This window comes from Dermochelys coriacea, chromosome 2 (genome assembly GCF_009764565.3).
Source record: "Dermochelys coriacea isolate rDerCor1 chromosome 2, rDerCor1.pri.v4, whole genome shotgun sequence".
Taxonomy (NCBI): domain Eukaryota; kingdom Metazoa; phylum Chordata; order Testudines; family Dermochelyidae; genus Dermochelys; species Dermochelys coriacea.
Genome location: NC_050069.1, coordinates 62,503,587 through 62,522,768, shown reverse-complemented (window position 1 = coordinate 62,522,768; position 19,182 = coordinate 62,503,587). Strand labels below are relative to the sequence as shown.

The window sequence follows — 19,182 nt, the reverse complement described above, 5'->3', positions numbered from 1 at the left end:
ATGCCGCGATTCAGTACTGGGTCGCGATCCGGACTTTGAAAAACACTGTTCTACAGACTTAACCAACCTAACTAATTTTGTGTCATCTGCAAATTTTATCATTTTAATTCTCAATCCCTCTTCCAGATCATTAATATATTAAAAACCACCACTCCTGGTACAGAATCTGTGGCACTTCACTTTTTTAACCTTTTGCATGATGAAAATTGATAAAATAAACTTCTACTGTATGAATATATACACGTATTTTATCACAAAGCATGTTGGAAATAAACTTTCTATAAAAACAGTAACATACTCTGGAAGGGCAATTTACTATAGAGGAGTAAATATAGGACTAGGAGCCAAGAGCTCCTCCACTTCTCAACTCTGTCACTTATTTGTTTTGTGGCCCTGGGCAAGTCGCTTCATTCTTTTTGTGTCTGTTCACATCCAGGGTGTATCTAAATCTTGCTGATTCTTTCTGCATAACAACTTTAATATACACTGTTTCCTATCCATCACAGCTAAAACTCTCATTGTCTCATGTTTCAATTACTGCAGCATCTTTTTCTTTAGCCTTGACAAATTCAAACATGCCCCACTCATTTCCATTCAGAATGCTGCTGCAAAGATCATTTTCCTAGCCCTTTGCTTTTACCACATCACTCCTCTCTTGCATCGTTCCGCTGGCTCCCTCGTCTCTACTGCATCAAACGTAAACTACTTCCCTCACCTTCAAAACCCTTCATGACCTAGTCCTACCCTGCCTCTCATCTCTCATTCATTATCAAAAGGTCGACTTCTGCCTCTGATTGGCCCATGATGCCTGCCTCCATTGCCCACTTGTATAGCCACTCTTAGGTCTGTGATCGAGTGACCAGAGAGATTGAAGTGTTCTCCAACTGGTTTTTGAATGTTATAATTCTTGACGTCTGATTTGTTTCCATTCATTCTTTTACGTAGAGACTGTCCAGTTTGGCCAATGTACATGGCAGAGGGGCATTGCTGGCACATGATGGCATATATCACATTGGTAGATGCGCAGGTGAACGAGCCTCTGATAGTGTGGCTGATGTGATTAGGCCCTATGATGGTATCCCCTGAATAGATATGTGGACAGAGTTGGCAACGGGCTTTGTTGCAAGGATAGGTTCCTGGGTTAGTGGTTCTGTTGTGTGGTGTGTGGTTGCTGGTGAGTATTTGCTTCAGATTGGGGGGCTGTCTGTAAGCAAGGACTGGTCTGTCTCCCAAGATCTGTGAGAGCGATGGGTCGTCCTTCAGGATAGGTTGTAGATCCTTGATGATGCGTTGGAGAGGTTTTAGTTGGGGGCTGAAGGTGATGGCTAATGGCGTTCTGTTGTTTTCTTTGTTGGGCCTGTCCTGTAGTAGGTGACTTCTGGGTACTCTTCTGGCTCTGTCAATCTGTTTCTTCTCTTCAGCAGGTGGGTATTGTAGTTGTAGGAATGCATGATAGAGATCTTGTAGGTGTTTGTCTCTGTCTGAGGGGTTGGAGCAAATGCGGTTATATCGTAGTGCTTGGCTGTAGACAATGGATCGAGTGGTATGATCTGGATGAAAGCTAGAGGCATGTAGGTAGGAATAGCGGTCAGTAGGTTTCCGATATAGGGTGGTGTTTATGTGACCATCGCTTATTAGCACCGTAGTGTCCAGGAAGTGGATCTCTTGTGTGGACTGATCCAGGCTGAGGTTGATGGTGGGATGGAAATTGTTGAAATCATGGTGGAATTCCTCAAGAGCTTCTTTTCCATGGGTCCAGATGATGAAGATGTCATCAATGTAGCGCAAGTAGAGTAGGGGCATTAGGGGACGAGAGCTGAGGAAGCGTTGTTCTAAGTCAGCCATAAAAATGTTGGCATACTGTGGGGCCATGCGGGTACCCATTGCAGTACCGCTGATTTGAAGGTATACATTGTCACGAATGGACACAAATCAGACGTCAAGAATTATAACATTCAAAAACCAGTTGGAGAACACTTCAATCTCTCTGGTCACTCGATCACAGACCTAAGAGTGGCTATACTTCAACAAAAAAGCTTCAAAAACAGACTCCAACGAGAGACTGCTGAATTGGAATTAATTTGCAAACTGGATACAATTAACTTAGGCTTGAATAGAGACTGGGAATGGATGAGTCATTACACAAAGTAAAACTATTTCCCCATGGTATTTCTCCCTCCCCCCCCACCCCCCCCCCCCCCCGTTCCTCTGATATTCTTGTTAACTGCTGGAATTAGCCTACCTTGCTTGTCACCATGAAAGGTTTTCCTCCTTTCCCCCCCCTGCTGCTGGTGATGGCTTATCTTAAGTGATCACTCTCCTTACAGTGTGTATGATAAACCCATTGTTTCATGTTCTCTGTGTGTGTGTATATAAATCTCTCCTCTGTTTTTTCCACCAAATGCATCCAATGAAGTGAGTTGTAGCTCACGAAAGCTTATGCTCTAATAAATTTGTTAGTCTCTAAGGTGCCACAAGTACTCCTTTTCTTTTTATTATCTTTTCTGTTTGTTGAGAGCCTAGCATACTGGGGTCTTGGTCCATGTCTAGGGTTCCTAGGCACTGGTAATACAAATAAATAAGAATAATACTTTCCTATCTGATGGGAGTTTTGTGAGGGTTAATGCTTGTAAAGGGTGCTATCATTAGTATTGTTATGCATCTTGGGGAGAAGTTTCACTATTTTTTCTTATCAGTGCAAGAAGAATTACAGGTCTCAGAGAGATCTTGAATCTGAGAGAAATGCCATTTTTCAGGAGTTTTATTGGAAGAACGTTCTGTCTGTCAGAGAAATTCTCACCTTTGTTATATTGTCAGTCAAGTTCAGTAGTTATTAATTTCTTAATACACCATCTTTAAATTATACACATTTGAAAAATATTTTTGTAACAAAATATTTTAAAGGAAAACAGGGATCTTGTAGTTAAAGCACAGGACTGGGAATCAAGAGACCTGTGTTCTGTTCCTGGTTTGCTGCATGCTTCCTATATGACATTGGGCAACTCCCTTAGGCCACTATTACAGATTTATCTACTGATTTTGGATGTCCACTCTGATTCTGGATGACACCTAGGACCTAAATTTCTGAGGGGCTGAGCATTCTTAGCTCCCACTGAAATACTTATCACCTCTGAAAGTGAGACCATAAGTGTCCTAAATGGGACACACAAAAATTGAAGCACCAAAATTAGTGGGCACTTTTACAAAACTTGATCCTTCAATGCTTAATTTTAATCTGTGAAATGGAATTGTGAGGCCTAAATCATTAAGACAGCCTCAGATGGAAGTTACTATAAAGGTGCAAAGTATTATTATTATTATAAAAGTTTATTGTTTCTTGTGCAATCGGAAATTAAGCTGATGCAGATTTTAAAAAATTAATTTGCAGCCCAGCTGAATTTATGTAGAAGTTTCTAATTAAGAGTATTTAATAAAATGTTAGTTTTAGCATCAACAGTAAACTGTGTAAATCATATACAAAGTTTTACATAATGGAAACTATTGAATGATATCTCACTATGTATTTAATTTCAGATACTGTTGCCTATTTACAGCAAATGTTTTAACTGAACCGGGTGTAGTGAATCAGCCTAACATAAAGTCTCAGTTTTCTTGAATACATCACATTCCTTAAAGACAATGTAAATAATTCCTGCTATATAAGCAAACAAGTTATACCTTTGAATTAATCCCCAAACACATTTTGTACATTTCAAACCATGTAACACTATAATATAGACCAATACAAGCAATATTTAATTTATATTGTAAACATATATTACTGCTACATTTAATCTACAAAGCAGTTTGCATTTGTTTCTGTTGGGGAGACGGGGGATTACAGGACACCTTTCACTTGACAATGAACTTACATTCACATTTTCAGAGAAAATTCAGAAATTTAAGGTCATCTTAGATTATTAGGGTGAAATCCTGACCGTATGGAAGTCATTGGGAGTTCTGCCATTGACTTCAGTGGAACCAGGATTTCATCCACAGTGTAGAAAGTGTACATCTCTTTGGTCTTGTTTGTATTTCTTTAGACAGCCTTGTTTGCTTTTTAGTTGAAACTTGCATTGCACTGTACATGGTTTATATTGCATTTGTTCCTATATAACATATTCTGTGAATCCTTCGTTCTGGGTATTGTACAGTACCTACTCTGTATTGATTCATCAAGAGTACTGTATCACTGCACTGCCTGCTGCTTTAAGTTAGCTCTGAGTGCAGTTGTCTCAGTTTTGTCCACCCATTTTGGACATCACCAATTTCCACCACTGCTAGGGACAAATTAAATTTCACATTTACTTGATGTGGTTTTACATACATTTAAGAATCAGTTCTCTCTCATCCATTAACAATATATCAAATTATAGTTTGTTTGAAAATGTGTTTTAACTTAAATATATCTGGTGTAATAAATATAATAATTTTCAAAAAGGACAAGGTGTAGATTAGCTTTGTGAATTTGTTGATGTTTCTCCTTGGTTTGCATTTTCTGCTTGCACAGAGTGATTCAAAAACTGTCCTGTAGCTCCAATATATAACCTGGATCGCATTGGCCATTTCTGAAAGACAGGATACAAACAAGGTGTCCAAAAACTGAGTCTCTCTAAAACATGTGATATGATTTCTGAAATATAAATGAATGCAAAACTTCAAATAGTAATGAAGTCACAATAAAATAAGATGCAAAAATCTATGGTTATCTCAAAAAATGTTTGATTTTTGTGTCAATGCTCAAATAATAATGAATCAAATTATTGAAAACTGTTTAATGAAATATTGTATAAAGTAGAGTTACTGAAAATCCCCATGAACGAACAGAAAAAACATGGTAAATTGTATTCACATGCAGAATATAAATAGATGTTGTAGCTGCATATTAGGTAAAAACAGAACGTTCCTGTGTATGGCAACAGGAATTCTATTTTGAGTTTGTGGTGACAAATCACTTAGGCCGTCATCCTAGTGTTTGGGTGGATTGCTGCATCTATGAAGAACCCAATTGATTTCAGTTTTTCCACGTGCTATCAATTGCTGTATCAGAGCCTGAAAACTGACTACATAACAATGGCACTTAACTCAATATATCTGCTCTCTATCAGAATCATATCTGATCACTTATGATTTTTTATTTCTGATGTCTCTTTCAGATCCAACACAGATCTAGGAGAGGAAGCCAGAATATATTCCTTCTTCATTATCAGAACAGTTTACTTATTTCCAATTACAAGGCAAATAATTTACACTGTACAAATCTACTGACAGCACTGTGGTTGTACAGTTGGCATTGAGGGCACAACTTCAGGTATCAGAATTACATAGATACAAATGAGGGTAGTATTTAGGATGCATGAGAAGGAAAGAACTCAGCTTGACTTTCAGATTCTGGGTTGATTCTGTAGGGCTGGGAATTAGAAAAGCCAACCTTTTCTATACATTTTATATAGAAATAGCTGAGACACAATAAATACGGCACCCCACAATGCTATTTGTAGAGTGACATTTTTCAGAGTAGATATGTACCTTCAGCGCCAATCTCATGAGGTTGACTTCAGTAGGCCAGGATATCACCCATGGTTTATAATGGCATCAGAACCCATCAAGAAAACTCAGGTTTAACTATAGAGTTGCTACTAGCAACTCCATAATATCACTAAAATAAGAGTGACAAGTAAACAAACATGGATATATATAGGCACAATTTCATTGAGGAGTTCTAGTATAAGAGTAGCACTCTCGGCTTAAATCCAACACTGAATTTTTATTGTCACATATATGATACGACTATGTCCTGTTTTTGTAATATCAGACATACTGATTGAAATTTCAAAGTAGTGCAGAGCAATTAACTATTATCTTCCAATTTAAAAATTTGTGTATTTTCATCTTCAAAATTGAGTTACCATTGTCACATAAATGGAACCTATTTTTCTATTTCATATTTTTTAATAAAAGTTAGTGGTTGAGATTTCAAAGCAGTTCAGGGGAATTAGATACAATTGTTGTTTATTTATTTATTTATAGCCACCTTATGGCTTAATGTTTTTAATATTGCTACTTTTGTGGCAGCCCCCTTCCCCTGCTCCCCGCTGTTATTGTAGAGGTGCATTGTTTTTTAAAATTTATTTTTCTGCGGCTTTTGTAGTTGCTGTTTTATTATAAAAGAATTGAGGGTTTTTTTTTCTATATTTGGTTTTTGATATATATTATGTTTTTTAGTTTTTATGTAAAAAGATGTTGAATTTTATAAAAACATTGAGGTAATAAAGCCAGATAAAACTAGCTATTTGTGTTTGGCTGGGGAGGGGAGGGGGAATTCAGCAAAGATTGCCAGGAAACATAGGCAACTGCTTAAAAAGTGTTTTGCTTAGTTTTTGCAACTTTGAATGAAAGATTTAAATGGATTTTTGGTGGAATTTTTTAAAAGCTAATTAATTATAAACATACCACATGGTGTTTTACAATCCAGGAGTGTTTAGGTTTTTAAATCCTTGCATAATTACAAAAATGTATTTTACATTTACTTTAAATATTTTGCTTAATACCTCTGGTGTTGCTTAAATTATTTTTTAGATAACTATAGCCAGATTATATTTTTCAGTTGTACATTTAGAGGCAGTTAAGTTTAAATGGAATCACTTTTTTCTTAGTGATTTTGACTAAATTGTTTATAATTATATCATTTGAAGTAGTGGTGTGTTTTTTTTTTTTTTACAGCAGTTATTTACAATTGATTATTTACAGACCATTTTCGGAGGAAAACTTTTTTTTTTTTTAAATGTCTGTAAAGGTTTTTGGAGACAAAAGCATAGTGGTGGTAGTTATTACCATCTAACCTTTCCTTGCATACTTTGTTTGACTATGACGGTTTAACCAGGCAAGAATGCACTGAGTTGTACTGTGGCAACCATGTTTTATTATTAAATTAAGCAATTTTTAAATTTACTATTAATGTTTAATACTTCATTATACTAACTTGCTTGATATTTTTAGCACTTTGTAAAGTTTTTAACTTTTGCATAAATGCTTTAATGTTTTACTTTTTAAAAAAAAAATTAAGTGACATTTTTATCCAGTGTTTTTGGTAGCTTTGAGCTTATTTTTGTACTTTTTTGCACATATTTTTAGCTGCAATTATTTTTTTATGATTGCCCCTGGGTTTTATTTTTTAAATGTTAGTGGCATTTAACAGACCTTTGCTGTGCTCTACCAAGCATTTTTTTCCATAGATATTAAAAGTATATTTTAATTTTTTTATGTTACTGAATTTTTTTAGGAGAGAATTTTATACTATATTTTAGTAACATGGATTTTTTCTTGCATTTGTCTAATACTGTTTTCTGGAGCTCATTTTCCACCCAGTTCCAGTCTCCCCCTGTAACTTTCCTGTGAAGTCCATTTAAATCTAACCCACTCATCCAGTGCCCTGGAAACCTCAAATTGAAATCCTTTCAATGCCATTGCTAAACTGCTGGGTTGCAATCCTTGAGAGTGAAGCTAAATGTATAATAAACTAAGTTACCTGCTCGAAATGAATGGAATTTGGAATCTTAGTCATGGAACCCCTATGTTAGGATTTTTTTAAGACCGTTTTTTGCTTGACTTTTTAAGAACATACTTTGACTTTAGATTTTGTTACTTAGGTATTTTTTATTTGGCATACAGCAAAACTTTGCTGAGTTGATTAGGGTGTACCACACATTCAAAGTTATACAGAAAACATATATATATACACACACACACACACACTACATTGCATTTACTATACATTGCATTACATGTTTTGGGATTGGCTTAGTTATTTCATAGGAACCAATTTTTTTACAGCATGCTTTGTTCACACAGTGTTCATATGTGACTTACTCTTTAACTTATTTTATGTTTTAGGCTTATTTTGTTTATTGTAAAATTTTTAGGGTGTTTCCCCTTATTGTAGTTAGTTCAGACATTTTGGTTTTTAGCTTATGGACTCATTTCCCTATTTTAGTTACCACAGACATTTTGGTTTTAACCTGCTAATTTATTTCCCTTCCTAATCCTGACTTCCAAGAGATGAGGATTTACCCATAAGAATGGCTCTACTGGGTCAGACCAAAGGTCCATCTAGCCTAATGGCCTATCTTCAGACAGTGGCCAGTACCAGGTGCCCCAGAGGGAATGAACAGAACAGGTAATCATCAAGTGATCCATCCCCTGTCACTCATTCCCAGCTTCTGGCAAACAGAGTCTAGGAACACCATTCCTGCCTATCCTGGCTAATAGCCATTAGTGGACCTATCCTCCATGAATCTATCTAGTTCTAGTTTTAAACCCTGTTTTGGTCTTGGCCTTCACAACATCCCCTGGCAAGGAGTTCCACAGGTTGACTGTGCGTTGTGTGAAGAAATACTTCCTTTTATTTATTTTAAACCTGCTACCTATTAATTTCAGTGGTGAGCCCTAGTTCTCATGTTATGAGAAGTAGTAAACAACACTTCCTTATATACTTTTTCTATACCAGTCATGATTTTATAGACCTCAATCATAACTCCCCTTAACCATCTCTTTTCCAAGCTGAAAAGTCCCAGTCTTATTAATCTCTCCTCATACAGAAGCAGTTCCATACCTAATCATTTTTGTTGCCCTTTTCTGAACCTTTTCCAATTCCCAATATATCTTTTTTGAGATGGAGTGACCATATCTGCACACAGTATTCAATATGTAGGCGTACCATGGATTTATATGGAGGCATCCAATTTATATGGATATTTTCTGTCCCATCATATATCCCTTTCTTAATTATTCCCTGCATTCTGTTCACTTTTTTGACTGCCACTGCACATTGAGTGGAGGTTTTCAGAGAACTATCCACAATGACTCCAAAATCTCTTTCTTGAGTGGTAACAGCTAATTTAGACCCTATCATTTTATATGTATAGTTGGGATTATGGTTTCCAATATGCATTACTTTGCATTTATCAGCATTAAATTTCATCTGCCATTTTGTTGCCCAGTCACCCAGTTTTGAGAGATGCTTTGTAGCTCTTCGCAGTCTGCCTCGGTCTTAATACAAAATTACTAAAAATAGTTATCTGCAAATTTTGCCACCTCACTGTTTACCCCTTTTTCCAGATCATTTATGAATATGTTGAATAGGACTGGTCCCAGAACGGACCCCTGGGGGACACCACTATTTACCTCTCTCCATTCGGAAAACTGACCATTTATACCTACCCTTTGTTTCCTATCTTTTAAACAGTTACCAATCCATGAGAGCACATTCCCTCTTATCCCGTGGCAGCTTACTTTGCGTAAGAGCCTTTGGCGAGGGACCTTGTCAAAGGCTTTCTGAAAATCTAAGTACGCTATATCCACTGGATCCCCTTGGTACACATGCTTGTTGACCCCCGCAAAGAATTCTAGTTTAATTACTTATGTTAAGCCAGGCCTGCAATTGTCTATTAATTTTAAAATTATAAAATAAAAACAAGGATATTTGGCTCACTTTGAAAGGCAATAAAATATCTGCCTCAACATTTTTATTACAACAAATCTGATATTATGAGATGTGAAATGGATCGCTATCTATTAAGGTATCTGAAAATTATCTATGTTAGTATATTTAAATGTAATCATGTTTCTTGTTCAGTATATATAAATTGTATTTGCATTTTTATTTTAACTTTCATAATTGTTAGGCTTGTGTATTGTAACTGTAGATTTCATAATCTCAAATGTTCACATCTATAACTTTATTAAAAGTGAATACTGTGATTTGACCACAACATACTTTTTTGTATTACCAACATCAATTTAAAAACAAAATTACTATTGAGAGAATTAGAAATATTAACTTGCCTGCTAGTATTTTAAATTCAACCTGTGCTTTATCATACCTAAAGATAATTGCAAAATGAGCCAACTATTCAGTTTATTATAGTAGCCAGAGAATTGTGCATCTGCATACTTTGACTGCCCATATTAATTTAATACTTCCCTGGCTTCTGTCTTTTTTTAATGGTTTCCAAATATTACAAGGGCCAATCCTGCTCACTGCGCTCAGTCAGCTAGTTCCATTGAAGTTAGTGGGGTGAGTTATATCAGTAAGGGGCAGAATCTGTCGTAAAATACATAACAAATATTAACTATTCCATGAAATATAACTTCAAGTTAAAACTTGATTTAATAGATGAAATATTAGATGTTTTGTTTTTCTTTAGAAGTCTCTACTTTTTCTAGCTGATTTAAGTGAATCTCTTGTGCTTATAATGCCATTTGAACCAGTAACCTACATCTCTGAAAATGTACATTTACTTTTAAAGTATGAACAATTACAGTTTCAGTATTATTAACAATGAACTCTCCTTCATTGTCTTGGGAACTAATATTCAAGGAACTTGTGGGAAATCAGAGAACATTTCAAGATTAGTCCTAATTGAATCATCCTGAACTCACCAGAATCTTACATGTAAAAAAACCCAAAGTATTCTTTAAAAAAACCCCAAAAGGCATGAAATTAGAGTTGAAGGAAAATAACTGAAGATACATAAATTCATCTGTCTAGTGCATTTGAGAACATTTTTATCCCAAACTACTCCTTCGTGATCATGCTTTTCTCCACTCTGCATCCTCACAAGTTTTTCTGAAGGAGAACTAACAGTATGGTAAAAACTAGAGTGAATGCTTAACAAAGAGACTGTAAAGTGCCCTTATATAATGAATGCATATGCAGCCAAGAAGAATTTAGTGCCCCACCTAACATCTTGACCTAAAACTGCGACTGGATCAGTGAGAGAAAGAAAACAACCCTACTTATAGCGCCAAGCACTGTACTGTTTGGAATAATTGTTGTAGAACAGTGGATCATCTCATCCCCAGGTATAGTCATTAGACCTGGTACTAAAGGATTTTGTGATCCATACTGTGGGCTTCCATTACTACCTTAACAGTGAGCCTTTGCACTAGGCCCCAGTGTTCTACTGCTGCCCATTTCATTCAATTGTGCCAGCTTTAACTATGTTAGAGAGCTTGTGCTTTTGTATTTTAAAGCCTGAGCCAAAGCCCATTGAAGTTAGTGCAAGGACTCTCATTAACTCCAATGTGTTTTGGATCAGGATCATTGAAATTAGTGGGAGTTTGGCACCTAAATACTGTCAAAGATTTGGTCCTTGGTGCCTAAAGATTGTGGTGATGGGAAATACTGGAACTACTCATATTAGACACTATTTTTGATTTAGCAGGATAAATACGAAGATTCTAGCTGTCCCTCAGCTGCCTTACCTTGACGGGGTGCAGGTAGCCATCCCCTCTCAGGGTGCCCAAACCCTCCCCAGGCAACTCTTCCTCATCCTGTAGGCTACGGGTGAGGTGTGCAATATAGGTGGTGGCTAGGAGCAGCACATCCAACTTGGAGAGCTTGGTGTCAGGTGGCACAGCAGGGAGGGTCCTCTGCAGCTCCAGGAAGGCATGGCGAAGGGTCTGCACTCGGCTACGCTCCCGGGCAGCATTTGCAGCTGCTGGTCTCCCAGCAGTTGCCCCAACTCGTCCGGCTGAGGAGGAGGAGCAAGAATCACTGCCAGATGCTGGGGCCAGCAGTGAATCAGGCTCCAAACAAGAGCTGGAGATCTCCTTGCTGTTCTCAGATACATTTCTACAGTCCATTGGTGACTTCCCAGGTGGACAGGGACCTGTAATCAAGAAGAACAGCTCTGAAACCATCCAACCCCTGCAACAGTAGCAGTGCTGCAAACCCATGGTGAAGCTCAAAAACCTCAGCAAGAGAGCAAATAGGCTTTGCACTGCAAGTGAAGAAGGTCTTTCTGTCCCAAATCCACATGCATGTACTCAAGTGTAATGTAAGCCATCTAATATGCTGGGACAAGAACTGTGGATGATGACAACTTCATTCCTCTGGCACAATGGAACTGTCTACAGCAAGAATGTGTACAAGAGAACTTTCTTAGGAATCAGTCCAAAACTGTGGAAACAACTTCCACAGGATCTAAGAACTACCAAAAACCTCAACACCTTCCATTCAACTGGAAGGTTCACTTTTTCAACCTTGTCTTTGCTAATATTAACACATCATATATTATATAAATTCTCACACAATTTTCTCCCTGAGAAAGGGAAGACAAAAAGAAGACACTTGCACTATTGGAAGGTGTTCACTTGGTTGTTGTATAAGGAATAGAATAAAAACCCCAAAAGTTGTCAGCTAGAGCAAACAGCAGGATTCCTACTTGCAGAACTGTGGCTCACTGCTCTAGTATGCAGTGTTATTGTAGCCATGTTCGTCCCAGGATATTAGAGAGACAAGGAGAGTGAAGTAATATCTTTTATTGGACGAACTTCTGTTGGTGAGCAAGACAAGTTGGTCCATAAAAGATATTACCTCACCCATCTTGCCTCTTTAATATGCTGACATGGCTACAACAACACTGCATACTAGTTTTTGTTTATAATTTCTGTTTTGTTATTTGATATTTAAAAAACATGTCTCATGAAAGATCCCATTTCTAATCTAGTTTCTAATCTCCTAGGGTCAGACTCTATCTTCAGTGAAGTGATGGAGAGCTGACAGAAAGCAACAAATTAATATGAGGGCAGAATTTGACCCATTATTGTGTAAGACCAGAAGCAGGCCATGAATCCTTTCATGTCTGAAATGGTTTAAGGATCATTATGATAGCTCTGCCCTCTACATTTAATTTTTTTTAAATGTAAATTTTATTTCAGTTTGGGGTTTTTTTTACTTTGTGCCAGAGGCCATAAAACAACAACAAAAATCATTTGGAGAGAAGCTCAGAACAATCAGTGAAAAATTCCTTCCTGACTTTCAGAAAGGACTGTCAGATAATCCCAATCACAAAACTGACTAATATTCCTTTAATTTATTCAGTCCCATATAGTAACCCAAGTTTTGCTTCACTACATTACTACTATACTTGACTCCACCATCTCAGCCGGCAGTCCATTTCACCAATTCACCACTCTCTGTGAAATAATACCTCCTGAAGGACCTGATTCTGCAGCCTTTGCTCAGGCAAAACTACTGAATGTATGCCAGATATTTCATATATGACAGAGCCTGGTTTCTCCCAAGTTGGAGATCTGCTGTCATTAGTGCTCTCCTGTGTAAACAAAAACAAACACACAAACAAAAAGTTAATAAACCTATTAATTAAATCCAAAGACATTGTAATCAGGTTCTGGAAACAAAATAAATATAATGTACAAGATGAATGATGGTTTCTAATAGACTCATAGGATACGGAATATTATTTATGCCCTGATTCTGCAAAGCATTTAAGCAGGGGTGGCCAACCTGAGCCTGAGAAGGAGCCAAAAATTACCAATGTACATTGCCAAAGAGCCACAGTAATACATCACCAGCCCGGCCTATCAGCGCCTCCCCTCTCTCCCCCCACCTCCTGCTCAGCTGTTTCGTGGCATGCAGGAGACACCATGTTGGAGAAAGAGGAGTGAGGGCATGGCAGGCTCAGGGGAGGGGGCAAGAAGGGGTGGAATGGGGGCAGGGCCTGTGGCGGAGCCAGGGGTTGAGCAGTGAGCACCCCCTGGCACATTGGAAAGTTGGCACCTGTAGCTTCAGCCCCGGAGTCGGTGCCTATACGAGGAGCCGCATATTAACTTCTGAAGAGCCACATGTGGCTCCAGAGCCACAGGTTGGCCACCCCTGCATTTAAGCATATTCTTAAGTCCCATTGAAGTCATCATATTATAGGATGGCGATGAGAATAGTGAACAAAGACTAAAGGGCTATGGGGAGGAAGAGACAGAGAGAAGAAAAGAAAGAAGTGGAAATGGTTCAGCTCTTTTACATTGTCCTCTCTAATTTGATGATGGTGTGTATGGATGCACACATGAATGTTATTTTGTTTATTTTACTGTGATTGATTTGGAATTTGTTTGGCTCAGAAGAATATATCAGATAATATGTTTGAATACACTTGTTCACTTACATTTTTGTTTAGAGTGTGATATTATTATTTACAAACTACTTTCCCTTGTGTTGTGAGTGCTTGTAATTCAGAGGAAAATCTCCCTATATGTGTTGATCTTTCATTGTGAAAATAAAATATTAATTATGTAAGTAAGAACTCTCACTGTAGTCCCTGTGAACTTTTTGTAAGTAAAGACTTGAGGATTGATACCTAAATTAACTCTTTCTGTTTTCTTTTAATTGAAAATTCAGTAATTGTGTCATTTTTGTGTCACTTTTCTGACATTCTCAACCATCTGTCCGCTGTGTATTCAGAATCAGATTGGCTGACTTTAGTGATAAAAATCAGTTTGTGCTATTTTCACCTCTGTTGGTACTGCAGAGTCATTAAACTCTAAGGGTGGAGAGGGAGAGGGATTTTTTTTCTGGTTCATGCATTATCAATAGAATTTCTAATTTAGGATCCAATCCAGATCCCCTTTAAAATAATAGGAGTCTTTCAATTTACTTCAGTGTGTATTGGATAGTGTGTGTTTAGGACCCAATAACTGGAAGACCCTATTTACATGAATAATACTGAGACATGTAAACAATCCCTTTAACCTGAGTTGGACTACGCACATGAATAAAGGATGGTCTACACAGTTTTTATAATGCTTTAACTATATCTGTTTAGAAACAGACATAGCGGTACAACCCCATAGCACAGACAGAGTTATACTAGTACAACGGCGCTTAGTTATACCCTGGTAACTTATATCCAAAAACCTAGTTTCCTTATATATATATATATATATATATATATATATATATATATATATAAAAATCTTCTCCCCCACCCCCCGGTTGGGAAGCACGCCACAAAGTAAGTTGGATGAAATCCTGACTCCACTGGCACCAATGGCAGAACTCCCATTGACTTCAATGGGGCCAAGATTTTACCTGTGCACTGATTCTAGGTTTTAGGTCAAGTATGTAACATGGTACCCTGAGACCCAAAAAAGTGTAAATGGGAATATACAAAAAATAAAAAGTATTTGTTTATGGTAGCATCCATAATCAATGAGTTAGCTGCTTTCTGAACCCAGAGCTAGACTGTATTTGTTATGAAGTGTTGCTCAATAGATTCATTGTTTCCAAAGTGGTTCAAATGTGTGTGCTCAAATTTCATACTTGGGATAATCCTGCATTTTCTACACACCCGACATTTTCTATATGGACTTCCTTAATGGGCCTCTTAAAGAGACATGTTACAAAATATAGTCTATTTGAAAACAAAAATGTATAAAGCCAATGGCTAGAAAAAAATTCCCATTTAATTTGTTTTTAAAATACCACTGGAAACAGCTTTTTTGTTTTTGTTTTAAACAAATAAAACATTCCCTTGCCATACAGGTATTTGCACACCCAAATATTACAGCATCATGTACAGACTAATCTGAAAATGAAATAGTGAAAGTAAATTAGAAAAACATCTTTCTATTTTAATTGTCTAAGGTGTTACTTGTATATGCTTTAAACGTATGATGTTACATGGACATAATCAATTTGAAATCTAGTCAATTTACAAAAAAAAAAAAATAGTTAAAAGTAGTTTCAGGTACTACATCATCCCTAAGCCCCTCTGCCCATTTTTTGTGGTCTTACAACTATATTTTCTTGTTTGTAAAATATTTTTCTTTCCCTTGTTCCTGTGTGAGAGAAATATTCAGACAACAAGGGAATCTGATTATCTAGTTAACTGACAAGAAAAACAGCAAAAATGAGTGTACAGAGTCAACCTACTGGAAAAATATGGAGATAAAATGTTGGGAATTGATTTATAGCAATCTTCAGGTGTTATTTGCAACAATAATAGGTACAAAAATTTCAGAAGGTTATTTTTTTAAATTGATGATGTCCATTTTATGTGTCTGTGACCATTTAAATGGAAATATTTTGATCTTACACAATGAAACATTAAGTACTTGTATGTCTGAATGAGATGTTAAATTATGACATTTAAATTGACTAATATACACACACACACACTGTGCAAGACGTGTGTATATATGTGCATATTAATATTAGTCAATTTAAATATATATATACACATACGTCTTGCACATTATGTAAGTGTGCACAAAGTAATACACACAATTAAATAGAAATCTATGTAGAATATACAGCAATGGCCTTTATTATATATGCTTTCAGAAAGAGGCTAAATATTACCTTTTAAATATTTTTCTTTATCACAGGTCTTCAAAAAGAATTCCAATTGTGGCTAATGGGTTACCATTATACCTCAAGTCTTTCCTTTCAAAATATGTTTCTCTCTTTGCAAATAGATTTGTCCCAGTTTTGCATACCAAATATTTTCTGTTTAAATCCACATTTTAGACAAGGTTACTTTTGACAACTTCCCTTCCTGTGGGATTTTTTCAGATGCTAATGATTTCATTTGTTTCTGGTACATCAACAAACAAAATTACATATAAACATTCAAAAGTGGTACATGCAACAAGCTCTTAGATGGATAGCTGTGGCCTTTTTATTCTAGCTTTGGACATTGATTTGAATCTTTAGGAGATTTTTAAAATTGAAAAATGGTAAAGAACTGAGGAGTAATTCTATTAAATGTTAAATACTTGGGATCTTTATCTGCATTATCTACCTCTCCACAAACTTTTGCCTAACAGCCTTGCCCCTTCTAGGGCATGTCTGTTAGTCAACAAAGGATCAGGTATATATTAAAGAGGGGATATTTAAATTGACTAAAAATTGTGTGATTTTACTAAAAATTGTGCAATTTAGTAGAATTTTATTTGTTCTACTACAATAAATACTATGGAACTTACAATGATTAAAGTTAAACTTCAATACAGTGTATGAATTAGGAAGATTTTTTCTAAAGGAATATTTTGATTTTAAATCGTGAAGCCAGCAATTGAAAGGCTCTGCCGCAAAGTCTATTTAATTTAATATCAAGTGTTATATAAAAACAAAATGGAGAGTGATATTTTTATTGGACTTATAGATCAGCTTCCCTGAATGCCACTTTCTCTTTTGAAAAGCTTGGCTTTTATTTTTAGTTCGGTCAAGGAAAAGAGACCAGCAAAAACTTTTATAAATGTCCTTTTTTCCTCTGTTGGACCCACGTGATCATGTCTCTGCCCCCTTGCTCTAAACAGAAAGAGTTGATAGCAATTGTGCTACTTTTGTAACTTACACTGGTTCTACTATACAGGATTCTCAGCAGTGAAACTTTAAACAAAAAGAAAAGCAGTACTTGTGGCACCTTAGAGACTAACAAATTTATTAGAGCATAAGCTTTCGTGAGCTACAGCTCACTTCATCGGATGCATTAACACGGCTGCTACTCTGAAACCTGTCTTTAAACAAAATGTTTTCCTCTCTTTATTTCAGACTCTCAGGAACAGAGGCGAGCCCAAGGATGGAAGCCTCAAGACATTAAGTCTGAATGGGACTTACTGGTAAGTCAGGTCTAACTCTTCTGTATTAGTAATTGAAACAGGATGTTCTGTGTTGTATAAAATATTACAGTTGGGATTCCTAAACCAACACCCCTCGTGGAGCTTGATTCCAGAGCCAGTGCTAGGGAGATCTCAGCACGCTGCTGAAGGGTGACTTACTTTTTCCTCTTGGCGCTGCCCGGAGCGCAGCTGGTCAGAGCAGGGAGGCAGGGCTGGCGGGCGCCGATCCAGTCCGGACTGGGAGCCGAGCTCTGTCTAGTCTGCGCGGAGCTTGCAGCCTCCCTGCTTCCGCGGTCACATTGTCCCTCGTCTCCCACACTCGCGCTGGCAGATGCCGGCAGAGCCTTTTATAAGGCACGGGGCGGGCTGTCTGCAGTGGGGAACCCCGAGCTCACCTGAACGCCAGTCCCCTTCGCTCCGCAGCCGGCTGCTTACGGGAGCGGCCGCCCACTTCGCCACGGCGGGAGAGTCATTAATCAAGCTGCCGTCCAGCGGCAAGGGAGTGGGGCGGGGTCACACCCTCCTCCCGGGCGACACCCCAGGCGGCTCCCCGCCCGGGGCAAAGAGAGAGGCCAGGGGACAGCTACCCACGAACGTCAGCGGGACCTGAAACGCGTGGCCGTTTGGCTCCCAGCCGGGGAAATCTGGGCCCAGGAAGTCTGGCGCTGCTTTACTCCTTCCAGGGCTGCAGTGGCGGGGGGACCCTGGAGCCCCCGCGCAGCTGCTAAGACCGGCTGCTGCAAGCAAACGGGGTCCTTTCCGCTTCCTCCGCGGAGACCGCGGCTCTGAGCTGGGGCACTGAGAGCAGCCAGCCACAGCCCCGATCGCCGGGCAGCTTCTCTCCCGTGACTACACTGGGATTCGGACTCCCGTGGCACCGTCCAGCACCGGGCTCCCGCCGCCGCTGACAAAAGAAACAGGCCTGTCAATTAGCATAAATGAACACGGAGATCGTGGCTCCCAACCCCCTCCTGTTAACAAATGTTAATAATACAAGCGAAACAATGAATAATAATCGTCTCCTCTGCTTTACTGCATCGCATGCCCTGTATTAGAGAGCAAAGTTTAAGACCTCTCGGCACAAGCTCTTTACCGGGAGCCTATCAATCAAAATCCAGCTTTAAAGGAATGAAATTGACAGGAAATATTACAGAACAGGGCTCTGAGGGGCTTCATTCCAATAATTTCGAAATGCAGCTTAATGAAATTCTGGTTTGGGGGAAGAGGGAAACAGACTCCCTTATTAGAGCTGCGATTTGTTCAGGTCTTAGTACCGATACATCCTACTAAAAACATTAGGTTATTTCGGTTTTAGCTGTATGATTTCACAGCTTGTCATTAGCGCACCCTGACGGATCATTTCCGGTGCGTATTTAATTTCTATTCTATTGTCATTACGGCTTCTTTCTCCAAACCTGGCAGTTATTAACCAGGACCGAGAATATGATGCCTCTGCCAGATTGTCCTTCTTGAACTAAAAGTTTGTTGCGAGCTTTCCGTGGAATGAAACGGGGCTGATACATACGGTTCAAAACTAGTGATGGCTAAGTCTGAGCAGGAGATACGGAGCACAGTGCGAATGGAGGCGCTCAAGAAAACATTAACAAAAACTTAATCTCATGCAAGAAAAAGGAAATAGTTCAGAGACCAATGAATTAATCATCTTTCTATTGAAAGTCTGGCCTTGGGAGTCTCTGTGCGAATGAAAGGAATGACTATAGTCTCTAGGTGCAAATGCTGAAATTGTTCTTTATAAAT

The 19,182-nt window shown here is 38.0% G+C and overlaps 1 protein-coding gene across 2 annotated transcripts; it reads right to left on the bottom strand.

Moving 5' to 3' along the window:
• Positions 1–2,507: 2,507 nt before the first annotated feature.
• On the bottom strand, positions 2,508–17,992 carry TCF24 (transcription factor 24). Of its 2 annotated transcripts, XM_043507772.1 has the most exons (4): positions 17,584–17,992; positions 12,996–13,118; positions 11,266–11,672; positions 2,508–4,568 (listed from the first exon to the last, which is right to left on the bottom strand). In XM_043507772.1, exons 3-4 carry the CDS (start codon positions 11,644–11,646, stop codon positions 4,455–4,457), a joined length of 495 nt encoding a protein of 164 aa, XP_043363707.1. In that variant the 5' UTR covers positions 11,647–11,672; positions 12,996–13,118; positions 17,584–17,992; the 3' UTR covers positions 2,508–4,454. The 2 variants fall into 2 exon arrangements, with proteins under 2 accessions (XP_043363707.1, XP_038247889.1); XM_038391961.2 differs by lacking the exons at positions 12,996–13,118; positions 17,584–17,992 and having other exon boundaries at positions 11,266–11,740.
• Positions 17,993–19,182: the final 1,190 nt, after the last annotated feature.

What these genes read in the sequence shown, in the direction of transcription:
- TCF24 (XM_038391961.2), bottom strand. Translation starts at nt 11,739, where the DNA reads ATGGGTTTGCAGCACTGCTACTGTTGCAGGGGTTGGATGGTTTCAGAG. An exon ending in GCTACCTGCACCCCGTCAAG is followed by an intron (nt 4,569 to 11,265) that starts GTAAGGCAGCTG and finishes CCTGTCTTTCAG; the next exon opens with AAATGGCCAATGCGATCCAG.